The 22,835-nt window shown below is 54.3% G+C and overlaps 8 protein-coding genes across 8 annotated transcripts; 5 read left to right on the top strand and 3 right to left on the bottom strand.

Annotated features, from left to right (window-relative positions):
* Positions 1-798: 798 nt before the first annotated feature.
* Positions 799-4,683, top strand: J4E88_002820 (uncharacterized protein; the record flags this gene model as incomplete). Its single annotated transcript, XM_049396478.1, has 3 exons — positions 799-1,243; positions 1,394-2,518; positions 4,196-4,683. 3 exons carry the CDS (start codon positions 799-801, stop codon positions 4,681-4,683), a joined length of 2,058 nt encoding a protein of 685 aa, XP_049257826.1.
* A 434-nt stretch (positions 4,684-5,117) lies between these two features.
* Positions 5,118-7,616, bottom strand: J4E88_002819 (uncharacterized protein; the record flags this gene model as incomplete). Its single annotated transcript, XM_049396477.1, has 3 exons — positions 5,118-7,195; positions 7,247-7,416; positions 7,474-7,616. 3 exons carry the CDS (start codon positions 7,614-7,616, stop codon positions 5,118-5,120), a joined length of 2,391 nt encoding a protein of 796 aa, XP_049257825.1.
* Positions 7,617-7,933: 317 nt separating this feature from the next.
* On the bottom strand, positions 7,934-10,720 carry J4E88_002818 (uncharacterized protein; the record flags this gene model as incomplete). The annotated part of the gene is made up of 1 exon (XM_049396476.1): positions 7,934-10,720. One exon carries the CDS (start codon positions 10,718-10,720, stop codon positions 7,934-7,936), a length of 2,787 nt encoding a protein of 928 aa, XP_049257824.1.
* Positions 10,721-11,592: 872 nt separating this feature from the next.
* On the top strand, positions 11,593-12,636 carry J4E88_002817 (uncharacterized protein; the record flags this gene model as incomplete). Its single annotated transcript, XM_049396475.1, has 1 exon — positions 11,593-12,636. One exon carries the CDS (start codon positions 11,593-11,595, stop codon positions 12,634-12,636), a length of 1,044 nt encoding a protein of 347 aa, XP_049257823.1.
* Positions 12,637-13,002: 366 nt separating this feature from the next.
* Positions 13,003-14,907, top strand: J4E88_002816 (uncharacterized protein; the record flags this gene model as incomplete). Its single annotated transcript, XM_049396474.1, has 5 exons — positions 13,003-13,265; positions 13,318-13,827; positions 13,878-14,034; positions 14,137-14,469; positions 14,536-14,907. 5 exons carry the CDS (start codon positions 13,003-13,005, stop codon positions 14,905-14,907), a joined length of 1,635 nt encoding a protein of 544 aa, XP_049257822.1.
* A 94-nt stretch (positions 14,908-15,001) lies between these two features.
* On the bottom strand, positions 15,002-15,970 carry J4E88_002815 (putative secondary metabolism biosynthetic enzyme; the record flags this gene model as incomplete). The annotated part of the gene is made up of 2 exons (XM_049396473.1): positions 15,002-15,804; positions 15,856-15,970. The coding sequence occupies 2 exons, from the start codon at positions 15,968-15,970 to the stop codon at positions 15,002-15,004; spliced, it is 918 nt and encodes a 305-aa protein (XP_049257821.1).
* Positions 15,971-16,444: 474 nt separating this feature from the next.
* J4E88_002814 (uncharacterized protein) lies at positions 16,445-17,354 on the top strand (the record flags this gene model as incomplete). The annotated part of the gene is made up of 2 exons (XM_049396472.1): positions 16,445-16,694; positions 16,744-17,354. 2 exons carry the CDS (start codon positions 16,445-16,447, stop codon positions 17,352-17,354), a joined length of 861 nt encoding a protein of 286 aa, XP_049257820.1.
* A 611-nt stretch (positions 17,355-17,965) lies between these two features.
* On the top strand, positions 17,966-22,449 carry J4E88_002813 (uncharacterized protein; the record flags this gene model as incomplete). The annotated part of the gene is made up of 5 exons (XM_049396471.1): positions 17,966-17,996; positions 18,046-18,321; positions 18,371-18,574; positions 18,619-22,358; positions 22,417-22,449. 5 exons carry the CDS (start codon positions 17,966-17,968, stop codon positions 22,447-22,449), a joined length of 4,284 nt encoding a protein of 1,427 aa, XP_049257819.1.
* Positions 22,450-22,835: the final 386 nt, after the last annotated feature.

Here is a 22,835-nt window from a genome sequence, read left to right as displayed (position 1 = left end):
ATGAGATCTAAACGAGCACCCAGTGTACCCTTGTCTACTGGCTTTTGGTTCTAATGCAGGAACCCTTTACACCATGTCAATTGACTTGACTTGACTGCTTCCGTGACGTCTCACCTCCACTGATGCGCACCTAGGATAACGCGCCGCTCACAAGCGACATTAGTTTGCATGCGCGGGATACCTATCTCCACTCCGGCGTATCTTTCGGTACTGAATAGACCTGTCAAGAGAACGGAGGCGTACCGCACATTGCGCAAGGTGCTTTGCTAGGGCTTCATCTTCACCACACCTCGTTCGCCTTATCACAAGTAACGATACCACATCTAATACACGCATTGTGACAGCCACTACAGCTGAACGATGAATCTTGTCCGTCTGCAACGCACTGTTCGGGTTGGCATTTCTTATCGGCCTAGGTGCTTACCCCAGGCGGTCCAGCTGTCGGCCCACGTGGGTCACCTGAATGGCCAGCTTTTGACGGGCGCGCCAAGTCCTCACAACGACTGGGGTCATGCCCGTGCAACTTGGCTCGCAAACGCTCCACGCCGTCTTTTCCATTAACACGAACGACAGGGCTCTTGCAATGCCTCCTCGTCACCGATGCGGGCGTCATTTTCTATGAACACCCACGGGACGCCGTAGAGTACCGCATGCGATAGCCCACTCACCTAATTGGTCCATTCCTCAACACCAGCGTTCCGGCATCGTGGACGTATAAACCAGGTCTCTCCGCATTTGCGGGCTAGCTGTCTCTTCCCGTAGCAACACCACCGCACGTTACGTGCCCCGACTGTCACCATGGTCCGGCCTATCGCTGTCATGCGCGAGACATGGAACATCTACACTCCTGTCGAACGACGGAACATCGGCATCTACATCGCCGGCATCATGATGTACAAGTTCGGCCTCGAGGCATTCAACGGATCTGTCATTGCGCTTGCGACAAATCGATACGATGAACTCGAGAAGAAAACGCACATCTCCATTACTTTTCAACGTGTCGGCGTCTTGACTGGACTGAATCAAGCCTTTCAGTGTGTTGGATCTATACTGATCGCGCCACTCATCAAAAGATATCCGACGAAGAACGTTCTGGCATGTGCAGTGCTTATATTCGCCTTCATGAGCAGCGTCTTGCTCATCTTAGACGCTGCAACTGGCGGCAAGTTCGCACCGCGCGGATGGGCAAAGGATGACTTCAGCTACTACGGTGACTATGATACCGACGCCATGATCCCCATCTGTAAGTTCATAGCCCCAGTCTACCTAACGGTTCGATATGTCGGTCACCTTTGTTCTCATGTCTGCTACCGCCAGAGCTGTCGCTGGCGGGTGCTGTAAAGAGCAGCAGGTACTTGTTCTCATCTGATTCCATGTTGCTGACGAACGCTAGATTGCGTCTGTGGTATAGTCTACGGCATGGTCGAATTGATCCGGCGAGTCATTCCGCGCGACTTGGTTGGCGGCAACATCCAAAAGCTTCGACGTATGGACTCTCTGGTCCATATCTTCTACGAGATCAGCGGCACTGCTGGTGCCTTTTGCACAGCACTTGCGCTCATTCCCCGGTTCGGCAACAACTTCAGCTTCATTATCACGCCCATATTCTTCGCCGCCGCATCCATACTCTGGTACTTCATTGAGGAAGCCAGCATACCGAAGGAAGGCAGATCTCTGATCTTGGAGAGTCAGCCAACCTATGTCAAGGCCGTGATAGGCGGATTCTACCTCTTCTTCGAGTCCGTTGGAACCGGTGCTAAGATCATCTTCAAGCACCGCAAGTTTATCTGGCTGTTACCCGGATATGCTGTCGCGCTTTATGCGCACCGATACCTCGAGAACGCAATCGCTCCTGCCGTAGCACGCCGCTATTTCGGAAACTCGGCATGGTCACAGATCATAGTGGGAGGCTCAAACTTCGGCGAACTGCTAGGAGCGCTGTTTGTATTCATGTTCACGAACTTGGTGCACACTCCGATACCATGGCTTCGGCTAGACGCCCTGGCTCTCCTGATAGTCTGGTATCTACCTTTCTGGAACCCACCCAAGAACGACGTGGCTCAAGCTTGGATCGTGGGAGCGACGTTCCTCCCCATCAGTTTCGGGTGGGCTGCCGGCGACGTATCGCTCGCCGCATACATTCAGGCATCACTAGCGCGCATCGAGTCGAAGACTCAGAACGTATCTGCACTCGGTGCCGTCATGGCGTTCCTCTACAGCACATACATCGTCACGTACGCGATCGCATCCGTTTCCCTCGGGACCTACATCGACCGCGTTTCCGATCGCCACAACGAACAGATACACGGGGCTGTGTTGAACGTGGCTGCTGTACAGTTCACCATCATCAGTGTGCTGGTCTTGACGAGTACCTTTGTGCCGAAAGGCGCCTTTGCACTAAACCCCAAGATGCTCAGTGAGGAGGACCTGGATACCGATTTGGAGGACGAGGATCTGGAGTATGTACCCGGAGTTCAGGTCAAAGGCAAGCGAAGCTACGAAAGCCACGAGATGACCAGTAGAACGAACAGCTTGGATTAGCGACACGTGAGAATGATTTGGATGAGGCTTGTAACGAATATAACTTTCCCATCTTAATGCGACAGGAAATTGCTCCTCTGGCCACGTATCACAATGCGAAAGAAACAACATGTGCGTGCAGACACCTTGATGTCCAGCCAAATAGCATTAGCAGACTGTGCGGGGTATCTTGTCTGAACCGCTACATTGTAGATGGATAATACTTTGAGCACGACCTCGATCATCATGATCTGACCACCATATCGTGGGCCGGCAGAAGCCGCGACAGCACTTCCAATGTTTCTATAGTGATCTCCAGCACGTGTGTTCTTGTGCAGCGCTCATTGATCCCCACGACTACATGTAAGCTATCGGCTGTTTCATCGACGGCTCCGAATATAGAAGGTGACCTCCGCGACGTTCCGTCTCGGTAGACTGGAGTAGCTTCCGTAGCGGAGGCTCGACCCTGCGCACGGAGGGAATGTCACTTGATTGCAGCGCTGAGCAGTAAGAGTGGCAACTAAGCACTCGGCGTCCTGGGTTCGAGACAACCTTGGAAGGGGCGCTTTAGCATGCGTCGACGCGCCAAGCCCATGTGCTCACGGGGCGAGGTTTGGTTGGCTCAGCCACGCATTCACGCACCTCCAAGTCAGCAGCAACACCACGTCTTTGGGTTGCGCCAAGCAAAAGCTTCGCTCACAATCAGTCGCGCTGCGGACGCCATTTGCTTTTAACGGCCCAGTGCAAGCATGCGCGGAATTCCTTCCAGATCGCGCGTCTACTACGCCTTGTTGCGACCGCTGCTCTCGACCCATGGATGAGGCCGACTTCGACGGCTCACGCATAACACCTGTACCCGCCTGCTACGCGGCTGTACGTGCGCAGCCCAGCTGAACAAGCTCAAGATCCCCAGAGCCTTGGACCCGTCGCTTTCGTGCTTTCGCTCTGGTCTTTGTTGGCGCCTTGTTTCGATACCCCGTCATTGTTGTTGTTGCCTCTTGTGGGTGGTAGCCCAGTCTGACATCCAACCCGCATTAGGCACGCCTCTGCCATCTGGTACACTGTTGCTACGACTACCGCTTGTCGGAGACTTCTACAAAATCACATCCACCGCAAAGCGTCTGGTGTTGCGGCTCGATGAATCATGCAGCCATATCCTCAGCCGAGTGGACCGCCCGGTAACGACAGAAATGAAGGCGGGCATCGGGGTCCGCTGAGTAGAACATGGCCACAGTTGTTCAAAAAGAGAAGGAGATATAGTCCGGTTAGGGAGAGCGCCCAACAGCAACAAGAACAGCAACAACACGTACAGCAGATGCAGCACGTGCAAATGCAACCAGCACCGCAAACACAGCCACAGCAACAACCCGTGCAATTACCAATACATCCCATCCGCCCATTGAAATCGCCATCAGTAACAACGCAATCTGTCACATCACCCACAGTATCTTCGATAAGATCTCCGTCAATAGCAGCAGACACCGCGAGCACTCTATCATCAATATCCCATGCATCATCCGCAACACCGAAGAAAGTCGCCATCGCAAGAAGAAGCAGTAATATAGTACCTGCTGACAGTAATGGTATGCCTCACTCTTCGTCGTCAAGTCCCGTGACCTCAATCTCACCCAAACAACACAAACGCAAAACCTAGTATACAACTAACTCCTCCCAGGCGCCGGTGGCGTAACAACCCCCCAAGCCGATCTCCTAGCTTCCAAATCAAACTACGAACTAATCTCCTCTGGCCAACACCTAGAAATGGGCCTCCACTTCAGCACCGCCATGGCCACAGGCGTAATGATGAAGCGCGCCACCCACCGCGCCGCCGAACAAGCCCGGCGCGACCGCATGAAAACCGCAATGGTAGATCTAGCTGAGTTCTTACTCGACGGCGAAGTTACTTTTGGTAGTGGAACCACATGTTTTGTTGTTATGAGAGGGAAAGACGGCGAGGATGGGAGTGAGAAGGTGACGGATGGTGCCGATGACGATGTGAGGAATGGGAAGGGTTCTGTACCCGGGGAGAAGAAGACGGTTAATAAAGCGCGGTTGATAGAGATGGCGTTGGAGAAGATGAAGGCTCAGGAGAAGGAGATTGAGCTGCTGCGCAAGGAGATTGAGGGCTTGAGGGCGGGTGGGGATAGTATGGATGTGTCGTAGAGCCCACACCTGCATACGACGCCCTGTGTGGTTTGTTGGAGACGAGGGGAGAAGGTGGGCTGGGTCGGAGCATATTTTCTTTTCTAACCTGAGATATCCATCATGCATGGCGTTTGGACATTTTTTTTTCGGCATACAGTTCGACCGCATGTAAATTCCTTAGCATAGGCACTAGAAACACGATATAGCATGGGACGATCAACTGCTGAACAAACTCGACTGGACGTCTTGCACCGGACCCATCGTGGCGTTCGAACCAAGTGGGGTTTCCACACGGGAACCATGGCCGTTAGTTCTGAGCCTCAAACAAGTTCGATCTGCCCAGTCTCCGCGGAGTGTAGACTATGGAAAGCGAGCACTACGTTGTCAGCCCAATGGAACTGCAGGGTGAAGAGTAGTAATGGTCTCATTGGTTCATGTCTACGTATAATTATCTACGCGAGCAGTGCGAAGAGCAGATACGTCTTCTTCGCATAATCCACCGCGTTCTTCCTCAGCCTGTTGATAGCAACCTCGTCCAAGTCCACCATGTCGGTTTTCTGTACCAGCGCGGTGAGTTTGGCATCGTCTGCACCTGTGTCACCGACAAAGCGTTGGATGTAGAGAAGATCGAAAAGCAGTTGCTTGACTCTCTGTTCTTTTGCTTCCTTATGGTCTGGTAATGATGCGGTGACGTCTGCTTTCTCCCCATCGTCCGTGGTTTTGGAGTCTTCGGCTCCATCTTCCTCTTTGCCTTCGTCTTTCTCCTGGAAAGAAGGGCTTTGCTCTTTTGTAGGCGCGCTGATGGCGTCGAGATGCTGCTGAACCGTTTTGACTACTTCCTTGGCGACGCTACTCTTCAGGACCTCGACGCTGCCGGGCGCCCATACATCACTGCCCAGCGCGCCCATGTCTTTGTTTAGACCCCGCAGGAATCTGAAAGCGCTGGGTGACGGCTGGCTCGGTAGTGGTGGGTGTCCTTCCCACAGGATGTGGCTGTTCGTCTTCCCTTTAAGTGAACCTTGAAGCGATGTCTTGTATGCTTCCACGCTTGGTCTCGTGACGCGTAACGCGAGTGTAGTATGCAAAGGTTGAAGAATCTCTAGCGTAAAGGGTGACGCAAGAGGTGTGGCTTTATCTTGGAGGCGTAACCGCGGTATCCGATCGCCGATTTCCCTGACTACGCGCAGCATGAAAGTGGCCTTCTGTGTTGATTGCTCACCATCAGACTTCTTCACGATAGTATTGAAGCTCCGGCTTAAGTTTTGCATGGCTTCGCTCAAGGCTTCCTGGGTAGCTTCCTCGAGCAGTTTTGGATCGTCATCGCTGAGAAGTGCTTGCTTCGAACCGCCAAGCTCATCGTCGGATTCCTCGTCTACATCGTCTGCGAAGGTGTCGTCCCATCGTGCTTCCTTCATGCTCTTGACGATACCCTTGACTTCCAGGATAGACTCCATCCAGTTGTCAAAGGCAGAAGTTACGCTGATGACAGACTCATCGCGCCCTTGGTAGGTGTTGAGTATAGCAGACTTGAAGTTTTGTGCCCCGTTGCTCAGATCAGAAGCCCTGGTAGTGGTATCCCATAGCGAAGGTGCCACGACCTTGTCTGTTGAAGCCACCGTGTCCAGTCGAGTCGTCAGCTCGGTAACGACAGTTTGTAGCCCATGTGTGCGCGATCGCATTATGCCCTCAAGCTTATCGTTCATCGTGTCTCGTAGATCGTCTAAAACGTTGGCCGACTTAACACCCGCCATTCGTGAGCCAGACAATATCCAGGTCTCGATCAGCTCTTGCCTCAAGTCTGCAACCTCTTTGAGTCGTTCTTCACCGTCTAGTGCTTTTTGCACACCCTTGAGGAAAGCGGCAATAGCGTCCTTTGACCATCGGTGCATTATCCGCTCTGCTTCCGGCCGCTGCAACTCGTCGTGTCTTGGCCATGGCGTGTAGTTCCGTGCCTCATCGCCTAACCACCGATCATGTACTTCGAGGTTCAGCTCGTAGAGACCACGGACGTCGGGGTCCTGGATCAATGGCTGTGCCTTCAGTTTTGCCAGTGCCTCTGCTAAGCGCCGCGGAAAGATGGTCTGTGTATCGAGACAAGTCTGAATGCACAGCTTGAGCGCACTAATGCCATGCTTCGCAAGCTCATCGCCTCCTGCCCTCAGCTCGCTGTTCATCTTGTCCAATCGCATCTTATGGAAATGGTGTAGGACATCGGTCGGGGTGGAACTCGTCGCGAGCGCGTAGGCACACATGCTTTCGAGCAGGCTGGCTGTTTCGCCGTTCGTGTTCGAGAGGCGCTTGTCAATCCTCCTGAGGAGCTTCCGCCGTACCGACAGCAGTCTCTCCCACAGCTGATTGACAATGGGCGCCTTGTTGTCGGATTGACTGAGCGACTTGTGGAGTAGTCTTGAGATGACCAGGACTTTCGCGATGAGCAGATACGATCCTTCTCTTTTCATGAGGCGCGTCATGACCACAGGCGCATTGCGCATGACTGCAAGCTGGGCCGCGAATGTATAGCGCTCCGCATCTGTTGCCCGTCAACCCACTGTCCCTTGCCAATGCATTGTTGTAGACTGACCGCGACTTCGTGTATGCGTATCCATCTTGCCCGCGTTGTTTGTGATCTTGTCCAGGCCCCGCGAATTGCAGCTCTGCCCTACTCTTGAAAGCCTACTTTCCACCTGCTCCATGCGTACTTCCATATCGATGATCGTACCGGCCGTGTCGAGGAGACTGCGATAGCTTGCCCTACAGTTCTGTCAGCCTCTTCCATCTCTAATCCCTTGTTGGCCTGGCATTTCGTACCCGACTAGCGACCGTAGCTTCTCTCGATTGTCGTCGGCATTGTTGCGGAGCTGCTGTTCAAGCTTGCGGACAACGGGGATGGGGTATTGGAACGCGTCTTCCCACGTCTGGAAGGTTCGTGGGTCTGGCGTTTCGTTCGCCATTGGCGTTGGGTGCTGAAAGTCGCGTGTTGGCGTCGCAATGCTACATCTGGAGGTACGCGGCGATGCTACATCTCCCCACCAATCGCGTGCTTAGTCATCGCGCCTACCCATCACTCAATTGCCGACTGAAACAGTTGACTGATTTGCGAAGGTATTACATGATCAAAGAAGGGGCTTTGGACACAATCGTTGTGTAAAATACATGATGGCATTGGTGTTGAAACCAAGAAACTCTATCTCTATACTATCTCAAAACATGGTATCACAGGTTAAGCTCAAATGACTGACTCCGCCCGTCCAAACTCCTATCAAACAAATCATTCCCCATCTGGAATAAAGCCTGCCGTATCACCTGCAGCATTCCGTCTTCTGAGCTCGCGTTCCACAGCCCTCAACATGAGCTGCGCATCGTCGAGCGTCAATTCCTCTCCACCCCTCATGCTCGCCAACAGCTCCGCAAATTCAGGGTCATCAGGCTCGATGATCTCAACCCTTCTGCCCTTTGTCTTTGGCTTTGGTGGTGGCAATGGCAAGAAAGCTCTATTCGTGCTGCCGAACTTGGCAATCATCTCCTCAAATTCGCCTTGTGGGGTGCTCTGGCTTGTGACTGCCCCGCCAGCACCGATGCGCCAGACGTCTTCTTTGTCCTCATCCTGATCGTCGTCGATCTTGATAGCGGTACGAATGACAACGTTGAAGTCGCCGCCTCCTCCGACGTCAAGGTATCCGAGAACACCTGAGTATATGCCTCGTCTCACGCCGCTCTCCACATTTTGAAGGATTTCGCATGAGCGTTTCTTGGGCGCCCCAGTCATACTTCCTGGTGGTAGACTCTCAACGAATGCGTCGAACCCTAGGTATGGAACAGAATGTTTCGTTGGCTTTTTGGAAGCGTACTCCACAGGGTCTTCCCAATCTTCGGGGGTGGTAGGCTTGTAGATTCCGCTGGGTACTGCATCGACGACTGATACTAGTTGCCATAGTGTTTCGTATTCTTCCACTTCCATGAGCTGGCTCACTCGGACATTTTCCGAGCCGTAGACACCGTGAAGTTGATGGCGGGTAAGATCGACAATCATGAGATTTTCTGCGCGTTCCTTAGACGACGAGAGGATTTCATGGGCCATCTCGGCAGTTACGCCAGGTTTCTTCTGCACTGTTCCTTTGATAGGCCGGCATTGCGCAGTTTGCGATCGGTCCCAGCTTATGTACCGCTCTGGTGAGGAGCACAGTATATGTACATTGTGCATCCTCATGTAGGCGCTGAATGGCGCGGGGTTTTGACCAGTTAGGCGTTTGTAGAGGTTCCAGGAGTGTTCATTATCCTCGGAGTGGGATATTCTGCACGCTGTAGGCTTGCGAGCGCGAACCTCGTTGCGAGTCGTGAGACACAACTCGTAGCTCTGGCCGTCTGCTATCGAGTCTTTGCAGGCTCTGACTTTATCGCAATAGTCGTCTTCGCCAACTGTGAGCTGATGGCACGACTCAATATACTGGTGCATGGCGCCATGCGTCTCGAAAGGGTCGACCTGTCTCATTGCGGCAGAGTTCGGGGTAGTCTCTCGTGATTTGAAGCCTGCATGCTCATACAGTCTCTCTATTGTGTTGATGACCCAATCCTGGTCACAGGGACCGCGAATACTTTGAACGTAGATCTTTTTGATCTGGTGGTCAAAGACAATACTCCTTGTTATGTAGGCGAAGCAGATGTCCGGATATGAGGCTTCTTCGTGGCCGATGACGTCAATTGTTTCTAGACCAGCCTCGTAAGATGCATATCCCATCAAGCCTCCCCAGAAAGGAGCCCATGTTGAGCCCTGTGGCGGAGTCGAGGGCTGGAGACTCTTCATGACTTCTCGTACGTAGGGCCAAGGGTCGGCCACGGTCCAGTCTGTATGCACTTGGTCTTTACCATCTCTAAGCTCCATTCTGCGGGTACCAGCGTAGTAATGCAGGCGCAGAGTCTCTTCTGGGATAACGACACCAATAATGCTGTACCTGCCAGTTCCCACAGCCATGGGTACGAGGTTCGATTGCAGTCCCGACTCTAACACTATGGCTTCGCCTCTTGATAACTCGAAGAGCTCACAAGCATCCGCAACGGTAAGTCGTCCACTTCCCGTGGTCGCACAATGCACAGTGCTCGGTGGTAGATCCGGTAGTGACTGCCCGTCCCCATGCGCAATGAGCGAGGCCAGCTCGAACGGTGTGATAGTGTCGCTATCAAGCTTTGCGACGAAATCGGTATAAGAGCGTTTGCTCTGTTTCTTTGTGCCGTAGATCCCCAATTCTCGTCGGAAATCCTCAGCAGTCATCGGCAAAGACGGCACGTTGGATGTCAGACTATGCTTGGGGACGTTCCTGAACATGCGCTTCCGGTTCCAGGCTTGGGCGTCCTCCCACCAATTCCGGATGATGCGCTTGCCCTCGTCGTTTGTACATATCGACTCTGGATGAAATTGAACTCCCCAGAACGGCTTCTGCAAATGTTTGATGCCCATGAGAACGGCACCGTTGAGATCGCTATCAAAATCCCACGCCAACGGCTCCAACTGAGGGCAGGTCTCGGTGGGTTCCCAAAGCTGTGCAGGATACCGTACAGCGCGCTTGTTCTGTATGGGGTGATCGAGTTTGACTTGCAAAGAGTGGTACTGCGTTGCTAAAAGACTCTCCACACCGCGGAATATTGACTGGCTCTTGTGTAGGACGGCCGTTATGATACCGTGCTTTGGTTCCGCGAGCCGTTCAATATCGGCTCCAAATGCAAGGCATAGCGACTGGAATCCAAGACATATACCGAGCACTGGAATGATCTGCTCATCCCGAAGTTTCCAGAGTTCCTTCATTAGACCAACATCTTCGTCACATTTCGCCCAGCCAGGTCCCGGCCCTGCAATGACGGCATCAAAGCTCTTCAAATAGTCGGTAAACGCTGTGAACTCCCCAGAGGCTGATGGCTTCGCAAGAACAGGATCATCGATGAAGATTTTGATGATTTCCGCGTCTACATTCTGCTCGACCAGCGCGACAATGTTGTTGGAAAAAGAGTCGTAGGCGTCCAGACAGAGTATCCTTGGGCGCTGAGTCAGAACGGCAGGCGCCATCGCTTTGGTCGCGGGTCTGAAGCCCGGAATAATCGGGTAGTGCGTGAGATGTTTCTGCAACAGATTCCGATATTGAATAGTCAAGAGAGTCAGACCGGACGTCTAAGCGACAGCCAGGTGTTGTATCGTGGTTGGTGAAAAGTTGAAGAGGTGATAGGGCTGAAATCTTATCCCGCGATAACTCCGGCGATTCGCCGGTGCAAGTGCGGAACCGTGGATCGGGTTCGTAGGAGTACCTTGGCTGTAGTTGAGTAGATGGAAGGCTGGCAGTAGGAGAGCGGTGAGAGCGGTGGTAAAGCGATGGAAGTGTTACAATGAACGATAACGATCTCATGCCAGGACGCCACCTGGTTAGGGTCAATAGGCCCCAGATGCAGGGTCCAACGGAAGCAGCCGCTTAGCTGCTCGACGCATCTGAGGTGTGCATGTCCTCGAAAAGGAAAGCAACCTTCGCTAATGTTGTTTCACCCAGCCGATCGACCTCTTGCCACCTCCTTAAAACCCCGCGCCATGTTCTAGAAGTCAGAGACGTGTTACAGCTATCCCACACGCGCTGCAGTAGCCCTACTCCGGAGTACGAAGTCGAACCTCTTTGTCCTCACATATACATCGTGCCAGGAATCCACTGGGCTACACATCAGATAATATTGGTATAGTATCTACCCCCGCCTGATGCTCTCGATCTGCGCGTCATGCACCAGAATGCCACAAGATACACTTTAGGACATGATGGCATCGGACAAGATGACGCCTCGGCATACTAGAGTGGGCATCGCGCTTGGGCCATGTCGTCATGTCGAGATTCTTCCGCTGCGTTCCCACGGCGCGAGACCACCACATTTTGTTGAAGACGGCCAAGTCCCATAGACGCCATGTCCTGGCTCAAACGGCGAGCAGGGCCCTTAATAGTACTCGGCACCTCAGCCATTGGCGGCGCCGCCTATCGCTTCACCAAATCCGCCGACCCCTCCGACGCATCGTTGAACCCGCATACCTTCACGCCGTACACGCTTGTAGACAAGCAGCCTGTCTCGTCGACCAGCGCAATATTCACATTGCGCAATAGCAATGGCGTCTCAGATACGGAAAGTGTGAAGGAGGTGTGGAAGCGCAGCATCTGGAGTGTCCAGATCAAGCAGCCACAATTACAGATCGCGCGCGCATACACACCGCTGCCGCCTTTGCCTCCAGACGTCCACAAGAATGGCGAGAATGAGCCTGAGGATATGAGGCTGCTCATACGGCAGGAACAGGGAGGCGAGGTCTCGACGTACCTGCACCGACTACCCGAACAATCCACCGTCGAGCTACGAGGACCGAACACCGAACTTGAGCTTCCGCGCGATATCATAGAGGTTGTCTTCCTGGCAGGCGGGACCGGCATAGCACCTGCGATGCAAGTTGCGCAAGCCCTAGGAAGAAGGACTGGAAGCCGGATGCACATACTATGGGCGAATAGGCGGCGTGAAGAATGTGTAGGGGGCATCAGCGACGACAAAGGTAGCACAGCATCTGCGTTGGATCGCGTAGGCTGGTGGCAGAGCTTCTTCGGTTCCAGCGAGTCCGTTGCAGCTGCACCACTTGCGGAGGACTCATCTACCGCGTCCAAGGGCATTGTGGTAAAGGAACTGGATGCGCTCAAGAAGCGGAGCGAAGCAACGAAAGGCGAAGGCCTCCGTGTCAACTACTACGTCGACGAGGAGAAGACATTTATCCATCCATCCGAGATCGAGAAGAAGATACAAAGGCAACGAGCAGAGAACGGCTCAAGGTTGATCATAGTATCAGGTCCAGATGGATTCATCGAGCATTGGGCGGGCAAGAAGCTCTGGGCCAACGGAAGAGAGATACAAGGCCCATTAGGTGGTCAACTAGGGAGGATGCAACTAGGTGAGTGGAAAGTAATCAAGCTGTAAGATAACGTACGTTCACCATGATATCCATCTTCTTCACTCTCACACTCTTTATGCGCCTACCATCTTGTTCCTAGCGCATTAAACACACTCCGCGGACCTTGACATCGGTGTTTCTCCGAGTCCGTAACTGCGCATATATGCAAGCCGGGAATAGTGCAGCCATCACTTGCCTAAATAGCGGCTAGACATTATGCAACAAGCGCGGCCTCATGGATGAATTCCGCGCGCTGAATAATTCCACAGTCGGCGCATTTCGATCGTTGCTTATCAGATCCCTGTCGCATCAATTCGAAACTCATACAGCATCTTTTCTATCAATTCCTCTTTGCGCTTCTTTCAACCTTCCGTTCAGCGTTCCGAGACGAAATGGGGGCGGACGCAGCAGACACAGACGCCGAAGTCGCCGCTTCCCTTTCCTATCATGACCGGCCAATCAGCGACAAGGACCCCAACGCGCGACCAGAATGCTTCACATCGACGTTCCAAGAATGCATGTTCATCGCCTCGGTGACCATGGCCGTGGCCATGACGAGCTTCCTAACTGGGTCAATCACAGTCATGAGTTCCTTCGCTGCACGGGACCTCAACATGACGAACGCGGAAATCACATGGATGAATGCAGCGACATCGTAAGCATATATCCAGTACACATCTAGGCACACACAAGCTGAGAACGAATAGACTCACAGCAGGATCCCTCCTCCTCTTCTTCGGCAGCGTAGCCGACCTCTTCGGCCGCAAAACCATGTTCATAGCCTCCATGTTCCTCTTCTCCGTCTTCTGTCTCGGCGCCGGTTTCTCCACCTCAGGCATGACTTTGGATATCCTCTGCGGCGTGCTAGGCATCTTCTCCGCGTCCTCGGTGCCCCCAGCCCAGGGTATGCTCGGCGCCATCTACGAGTTGCCCAGCCGAAGGAAGAACCGCGCTTTTGGTTGTTTCAGCGCGGGAAACCCCATGGGCTTTGTTTTTGGGACTATCTTGTCGGGACTGTTCACGCAGGTGTTTAGTTGGAGAGCGGGGTTTTGGTTACTTGCTATTGTGTACTTTGTGACTAGTATTGTTGCGGCCTTTACGGTGCCGAGGGATGGGACGCCCAAGAGGAGGTTGGATGCCGAGACGGTTAAGAGGTTGGATTTGCCGGGGACGGGGTTGACGGTGCTGGGGATTGGGATGTTTTGTGCGGCGTTGAGGTATGTCCTTTATCCAGGATTGAGAGGATATCGAACTGATTATGGGGTAGTCTCGGAGGCGATGCACCGCAAGGGTTGAAGACGCCGTATGTTCTTGTCCTACTGATCCTAGGTCTTATCCTCATTGCGGCATTTGTCGTATGGGAGATCAAATATCCGTATGCTATGATCGACATGAAGATCTGGTACGATCGGGACTTTTCCCTTGTAAGTCCTCCTTCCCGTCTACTCTAATGCCATCAACTGCATTACCACCATTACCACCAGAAGAGAAGTTTCACAATCCACTAACCCACACACCAAACACAGCTCCTCACCATCCTCTCCTGCGGTTTCCTCGGCTTCCCCATCTTCTCCTTCTGGATCGCACTCTACTTCCAAACCCAACTCAACTACAACGCTCTCATGACAGGCGTGCACATGCTCCCCATGGTAATCGTAGGTCTAACCGCCAACGCCGTCGCCGCCCTCGTCCAACACAAAGTCTCCAACAAACTGCTTGTGGGTATCGGTGCCGCCGCTCTAACCGTTTCCTTCATTCTAGCTGCCGTGCAGAGGTACGGAGACTCGTATTGGGCGTTTTCTTTCCCGGCGCTGTGTTTGTGTGTTGTTGGGGTGGATTTCCAGTTCATTGTCGCTAATGTACGTTTCTCTCCCTTCCAATCTCCTTGTGTCTTGTTAGTGGTTCTTGACGCTGATCACGAGTAGATGTACGTTCTCTCATCCATGCCCACGAACAAACAATCCATTGCCGGGTCGCTGTTCCAGACTCTGACTCGGCTGTGTACTGCGATTGCGTATGGTGCCGCGACTGCCATATTCGATGCCGTTCAAAGACGTCCTGCTACCTCGGGCTACTACGCGAGAAATGCTGCTGAGCCGTTTGCGGCGGTGTTTTGGTTTGCGGCTGCGGCATCAGTACCTGGGCTTCTTCTTGTTCCCTTTCTGAGGATTGGTACGCAGGGGCATACGGGGGATACTGGGAGGGTTAAAGTGGGTGGGGATGATGGGCATGTTGTTGCTGCTGTCAGCGAGAAGCATGGACGGAGTGATGTGGAGGAGAGAGGAGAAGTGGTGTAAACGCAAATGATAGGAACATCACGAAACTCGAAACGATTCGGATATCTGAACTTTGAACATATGCTTGGTATTTTCAATGGCAGTTGATCGGCATCTACTGATCAGGGTTGTAGTACTTCCGCCAGTTGTGTTCCTCCTTGAATCCAAGAACATCCCTAATCTTGCGGTTACTCAGCGGCGCCTCCCACTCTTCCATTTCCCTCGTGATGGGCGTATTGGGTGCATACTGTTCCAGGAACTGCTTTGTTGGGAACGTGGCAGTGATGGTATCGTTCGTTGCGTTGAAGACCTGGAAGCCCAGTCCATCCTTCTGTACGCATAGATCGCAAATCTGGCCAAGATCACGAGCGTCAATGTATGCCCAAGCGTTTCTCTTGCGGCATTCTGGGGACTTGATGTATTTTGGGAAGTCGCGCTCGTACTCGTGAGGCTCGATGACATTTCCGATGCGGAGGGCGTATATGTCGGCGTCAAATCTGCGGGCAAATCCACGTCCTACGCGCTCGCCGCACAGTTTGGAAATGGCGTAGGTATCCATGGGGTTTACGTCCATATCTTCAGTCAGTGGGAACGCGGTGTAGTCGAGATCTCCTTGGCCAAAGCACACTTCGTAGGTAGTTTCGCTGCTGGCGATGATGATCTTCTTGACGCCGAGCTTGCAAGCTGCCTCGATGACATTGTATGTTGACCTCACGTTGCCGGCATAACACTCGTTGTCGGGTACCAGCATGTTTCGTGCGTAGGCTGCGAAGTGGATGACCGCGTCTGGTGGGCCGGGTACGTGAGGACCTTCATAGCCGGCGAAGTTGAAGTGGGTTGTGAGGGCGTTGAAGACCTGGCCGCTGTCTGTGAGGTCGGTTTTGAGGGTGAAGACTCCGGCGTTCGGGTCGGGGAAGTCTGGTTGATGTTAATTCATAGAACATAGCAGCGAAGAAAACGGGGATGTACCTGTCAAGTCAAGATTGAGTACCGAGTAGCCCTTCTTGATGAGTTCTGGGATGACATGGCGTCCAGCCTTTCCTGAGCCGCCGGTGAAGACGATGCGCTTCCCTGAGGGGGCCATTGTGGAGAATTTGGGGACTGGAAGAATGTTCTTGTATGTTCGCGATCTAATACTCGATATGTCAGTGGTAGCGTGGGCATGGGCATGGGGTAACTGCGGGGTCGTTCTTACCCTTTGTAAACAAAAGGTCTAACTGGCGTCTTAGGGAATCTGCTGAGACAAGATTGAAAATTTATCCAAGAGACCGTCGAGCAGAGATATCCTCATCTTTATAGGCGTCATTGTGCATCTGGAGATCGATCGTCCCACCGGGACATCTCAATGCGAACAGGCGTGGCGAGGACGGTAGCTACAGCGGGATGTAGATGGTCGGTAAACCTACGTCACGACCCCTACCCCGGCATTTGGAAGTTGGACCCACCTGAGCACGCTTTTCGGTCATACGACTAGCGTATGAAGACAGCGAATCCTCCGCAATTGCCATTTCACACCTAGTACATCTTCACCTATGGTCGCATATCCCTATCCACACAGATGACCAGCGGTCTGATGCGGCGCTTCTCCACGTTTGCCCGCACGCAACTCCCCACTAGGACAGCGAGATCGCTCACTGCGCCCCGGCTGCTGGGGCTCAAACAGTACAAGAGGACCCTCAGCGACGCCGGCGCGAGACAGGCATCCGTGTCGAGGCACTGGTTCACTAGCTCGTCGCCATGCTCCCATCCGGAATCCGATGAGCGCGAGAAGGCGCGTTCGAACGAGCGCAACTTGAAACTAGGAAACAGTGGGTGGCACCTTCTACAAGCAGGAGTACATGGCTAACACGGTCACAGCAATCCGAGTACTCCACGATCGCCTACCCACGCTCTTGATATCGCCCCTACCGCAAGACATACTTTCCCCGCAGATCAGTCTTCAACTGTTCCCCTCGACGCACCCACACCTACCTACCGTCAGCGGGAGGATTTCATACGCAGCAGCACTATGGACAGCACCGGTCGCATGGGGCCAAGTCCCTGTGCTGGGCAATGTGAAGCTCAAGATATTGTCTGAGCGCATGGTCAAGAATGGAGGATCAACCACAAGCAATGTACGCAACGAGAAGCTCATAGTCCGGTGGCAGACATGCAAATCGGAGAAGGAAAATGGCCAGGTCAGCGACGTAGTCGAAAAGATTACGAGCATTGTCGCGGGATCCAAGAGGCCGCACCAGGAGTTCACTGGGCTGTTCAAGTTTGAGTTCGACGAAGAGGGGCGCATCTTGAATCACATCATCGAGCACACAGAAGAGGGCCAGCACTGGGACAGGACGGCCAAGGTCATCAGTGTCACTGACTGGCTGCTGGGACGGGCGTGGGGGAGGCGTGAGGAAGTGAGCCCTAGTCTGGCTTTTGTCAAGTGCTGGAGAGAGAAGAACAGCCGGGGTCGTGGCGAGCGGCGATGAAGCGTGGGAGTACAGGCCCTTCACCACTCTATTGTACAAGACTTGTAATCACGAAGTAATGACAACACCCATCCTCACACAGCAGCGTCAATTTCACATGCGTATCCACCGCTGATGACCAGGTGCGTCAGGTTACACATCCGGAATAATTCTGCGTGTGCGATTGGCCGAGGGCTTGGGTGAAATGCGGAGGCCGGCCATGTGCATGGAAATGAGTGGCAGGGCGGGATGGGATGCATCGACAGCGTGGCTGGGCCCGTGACAGCTGCTGTGTTCCCGCCCAATAGACGAGTTGCGAGCATCGACGCAGCACTAACGACTAACTCGCGCCTAGCATCACTAGGATCAAGCTTCCGGCGCATCTCCCCAAGGCCAACCCTCCATCAACATTGCTACCACCATCGCGCCCCCTTCACCCCCAAGGGCTTTCCATCGCTACTCGAGAGGTGTTTTTTCGCGTGTAGCCGCCGGCCGCTAGCCCTGCAGCAGTCCACCGCCCGGCCGCCCAAAGCTTCCCCGCTCCATTACACGACAGCGCCGGGAGCTTCAGCCTCATCCACCCAGGCAGAAGCCTAACAACCACGAGCGCCGTCCCCGGAGCCCACACAGCCATGGCGGACCTCGCACAGAGCGGCGAATTGAGTGCGTGCTGACACATACACCTGCCCAAGTCCCAGCTAACGCGGCGCAGACCAGCCCGTCCTCAACCTGACGCCCGAGGAGAAGCGCGTCTTCCAATTCCTCTTCCAGCAGGCCGACACGGAGAAGCTGGGCGTCATAACAGGCGAGATTGCCGTCAAGTTCTTCGAGCGCACCAAGTTGGCACCCGCTGTCCTGGGCGAGATATGGCAGATTGCAGACACGGAGAACCGCGGTCTCCTGACCATGGCCGGCTTCTGCCAGGTCCTGCGCCTCATCGGACACTACCAGGCCGGCAGAGACCCCGCCCCAGAGCTGGCCTTTAGACGTATGACCCCAATTGCTCGTGGTATAGCCATGCGCTGACACTCCCGCAGCTGCGCCCCTGCCCAAGTTCGAGGGCTTGAACATCCCATCCGCTCCTCCTGCCGCCCCGAGCTTCTCTCCACAACCCACCGGTTCGATACAACCTCAGATGAGCGGCAACGGCCCCATCCGCGTGCCTCCGCTAGTACCCGCCAAGGCTGCTGAATACGCAGGCCTATTCGAGAAGTCTGGTGCCGTCAATGGCGTGCTCTCTGGTATGTGTCTCGATACTCGACTAGTGCGACTCTAACATTTCCAGGCGAGAATGCAAAGGAGATCTTTGAGAAAGCGCGGTTACCCAATGAAGTCCTCGGTCGCATCTGGAATCTTTCCGACACGGAGCAGCGCGGCGCTTTGAACGTCACCGAATTCATCATTGCCATGCACATGCTCGCCTCCTACCGAACTGGCAACATGAAGGCCCTCCCGACCGCCCTACCCCCAGGCCTGTACGAAGCCGCCTCGCGACGAGGACAACTCCCACCTCCACCAGGCCGACCAGACCAATCCATGTCCATCCCGCGCCAGTTCAGCGGTCAGCAAAACCAGCCGCGGCAATCGAGTCCCCTTGGACGAACGCCATTCGGAGCACCGGCTCCAGCACCCCAACCGACCGGCAGCGATTGGCTTATCAGCCCACAAGAGAAGGCGTCTTACGACAACCTTTTCAAGACGGTTGACACCATGGGTCGCGGTTTCATTACTGGAGACCAGGCAGTACGCTTTTTCAGCGATTCCGGCCTGCCCGAAGATGTCCTCGCAGGAATATGGGACCTTGCAGACATCAATTCGGAAGGTCAGCTGTCCAAGGACGAGTTCGCAGTCGCAATGTACCTCATCCGTCAACAACGAAAGGGAGACCAGCTTCCAGCAACGCTTCCACCCAGCCTGATCCCCCCGAGCCTACGAACAGCCGCCAATCAAGCAGTACCAGTAGCCGCTCCTCAGCCAGCGCCACCCGTTCCTCGCGCCGCCAAATCAGCTGCAGATGATCTCTTCGGACTCGACGCCTTCACAGCACCGGCTCCTGCTCCTCAGCAACCGCAATCGACAGGCGGCTCGGCTACCTTCAGCAAGCCATTCGAGGCGGATCCTTTCGGAAGCAAGCCAACTTCGCCCACGTCTCCTCACCCATTCCAGCCTCAACCGCGGAACCCTGCTTCCACCTTCAAGCCGTTCATGCCTAGTTCTTCATTCGGTCAGACTCTTACTGCGCATTCTACAGGCCAATCGGGTACCTCTGGCGTACCACAACACTCCACACCATCCGCAATGGACGATTTGCTGGGTGGAGAGGATGTTGCCGAGATCAACAAGAAGCTGACGCAAGACTCGACTGACCTGGCCAACATGTCTAACCAGATGACCACTCTCCGAAACCAGATGCAGGAAGTTCAGAACAAGAAGACTGCGACAGAGGGCGATCTCAACAGTGTCAACACCCAGAAGCGCGATCTCGAGCTGCGCCTCTCGCAGTTCAAGACCCAGTACGACCAGGAAGTCAAGGCTGTCAAGGCGCTAGAGGACCGACTGGCTGCCTCTCGCAACGAGACCCGCAAGCTGCAGCAGGACCTTGCTATGATCGAGGGCTCTTACCAGGATCTCCAGAATCAGCACCGCCAGGTGGGAGGTCAACTTGAGGCTGACCAACGCGAGAATAACAGCTTGAAAGAACGCATCCGCCAGCTCAACACCGAGATTGGACAGCTGCGTCCTCAGCTTGACAAGATGAGGAACGATGCCAGACAGCAGAAGGGCATGGTCGCCATCAACAAGAAGCAGCTTGCTACCAACGAGGGAGAACGCGACAAGATCAGGAATGAAATGAACGACTTGACCAAGTCGCAAGAAGAGGGCACACGCAGTCCACAGGCCCAGACCCCCGCCGTCGCCGTCAGCCCCGCAGCGTCCACTACAAGCCAGAGCACGAACCCATTCTTCCGCAAGTCGCCCCAACCCGTTGCGGAGAACACCATGTCGCCATCTGGATTCGCACGCGAAGGCCCGCACAAGGACTTTGACAGCGTTTTTGGTAGCTTCGGCACTCCTCAAAGCACAGCACCTCCCGTCTCTTTCCGTCCCGAAAACCAGAGCCAAGGTCCCAGCTTCTCTGTTCCATCCGGCCAGTCAGTACGCTCTTCCGAAGGACCTGACGTTCCCACACCGTCTACCTCACCCCCACTGTCTTCTTACCAGGAATCTCCCCGCGCTGCAGACCCGCCAGCTCCCCCTGAGTCGCGTCAATTCGGCTCTTCATTCCTGCCGCTGAGGGAAGGCGGCCAGCGATCCGACTCGTTCAGCTCTTCCGTGCGAGCTACTGCTCCTGCCAGCAGATACGGTGGCCCTGGCAACGAGACACCTACAATCTCCCAGGCATCTCCTGCGAGCACACCAATAGCAGAGAAGCCCACGGTAGAGCGAACTGAAACCAACCGCACAGAAACCGACAACTTCAACCCTTCTCTGTTCAACCGTAACTTCTCATCAGCATCTCCTGTAGCCAGTATCACCAGTGATACTCAGCGCTCAACCAGGGCTGAGGACCGTAAGGATGCCTTCTCTAACTTCGGAGCACCTTCAGCTGGTGTTGACATTCCTGGTGCTTTCCCACGTGAGGCTGCTACGCCTCTTCAACAGAACCAAACTGGAGAGAGCAGTCTGAGCGCCCCCAACAGGAACATCAACCGCGCGGACCCCTTCGGCAGCACCTCTGGTGAGCAGCCTCGTGGAGGAAAGGATGATTTCGATGCGGCATTCGCTGGCTTCGGCCCTAGTCGTCAGAACACTGCTACTGCATCCACCACAAGCGCACCCGCGGATAACTCCAACAGGTTCAACAAGGAGTTCCCTCCGATCGAGGACTTGGCTCACGATGATGACAGCGACAGTAACGATGAGCGCGGATTCGATGACAACTTCACATCCGCGTCGCCAAACCAGAAGCGTACTAGCACAGGACAAGAGCAGCGCTCTCAGCAACAGCAGCGACCAGGCACTGCGTCAAGTGACGAGCTGTACAGGGCCCCGCCGCCAACTACCCGCCTGGACTCCAACATCGGTGGCTTGCCCTCTCCTAGCGCGCAGAAGTCCCCACCCACCTACGAGTCCACTGTGAACCAGACCAGAAGTGGATCGAACCAATTCCCCCCTGAGTTCGGTGGTCTTCTTCCCGCTCGCGAAGACCCGACGTCGCCAGGGTCTCCTGACACCGCACAAGGCCCGGAGAAGTCGTACAATCCTCCTGGCGGTCACGGAGCTGCTCTCTTTGGCGGCCCTTCCAAGTCTGCCACCACATCGCCCCCTCCTCTAGATACTCCATCATCGACCGTCCCATCCGATCAATACCACTCTGCAGTATCGTACGGTGCCAATGAGAACAAGGGCCCATCGCCGTCCAGCAACGTCCCCCAACTCGGCAAGTCTGCCTTCAACGATGACTTCGACGCCGGATTTGATGATCTAGCGGATGCCAAGGAGGATGACCGCGCTGATGACGACTTCATGTTCTCTTCGCAGAACCGTGAAGGTCTTGACGAGTTCAACCCAGTCTTTGACTCGCCAGCTGCCTCCAAGTCAAACACCATGGCTTCTCAACAGACTCCCACCGGCAAGCCTCGTGGTGATGACAGCTTCAGTGACTTTGAACACCTGTCGCAGACCTTTGGAGGACAGCCCCAGCAGCCTCAACCCGCTGCCTCGTCCCAGGACTGGGATGCCATCTTCTCCAACCTCGAGTCGTCGCAAACCGACAAGGGCTCGCACTCGCAGCAAGCATCCACTGACTTTGGCAAGTCTGTCTTTGACACTCTCGACAATGAGGAGGCTGCTGCTTCTTCATCAAAGTCTCAGGGATTGTCGCCTCAGATGCCCTCGCTCGGTCGTGCAATCAGCACTGGAACCGAGCATGACGACCCTATCCTCAAGAAGCTGACCGGTATGGGCTATGGACGTAACGACGCCTTGTCTGCGCTCGAGAAGTACGACTACGACATCAACAAGGTAAGCAATGCAACTACACTCAATATAAAAGAAGGCTCAAACTAACAACTCTTGATAGGCCGCCGACCACCTGGCTTCCGGAGGAAACTAAACACTCCAATCATTCCCACTCCATACCGCCACACACACTCGCGTACCCCGGATCGCTCTTTTGTATGAGTACATATGTTTAGCATGGCTTTGTCACAACAAACTTTTCATACCCTTGAGCGTTGGACTTCTCTCTCCTGTTTTCCACTGTCGCTGCGACGCACGCCCTTTCCTTTGTTCACGCTTACTCTTCTTGTACTAAAGCTTTCACTTGAGACGGAGGCTTTTGGGCCAGTCTTGGTGCTGGCTGTGTAGTAGGGAGGATTGGGTCTGAGCGACTGCTGCGTTTTGTGCACATGGTTAGTTACTTAATCTAATTCGTTCTTTGGTTGATTGATGCAGTGTTGTGTGCTTGTGATGTAGTGAATATGTGTCTTGACGTTGATT

The sequence above is a fragment of the Alternaria novae-zelandiae genome (assembly GCF_023758075.1).
Source record: "Alternaria novae-zelandiae strain BMP 2774 chromosome Unknown scaffold_4, whole genome shotgun sequence".
In the NCBI taxonomy this organism is placed as follows: domain Eukaryota; kingdom Fungi; phylum Ascomycota; class Dothideomycetes; order Pleosporales; family Pleosporaceae; genus Alternaria; species Alternaria novae-zelandiae.
This window is presented reverse-complemented; position numbering and strand designations above follow the sequence as displayed.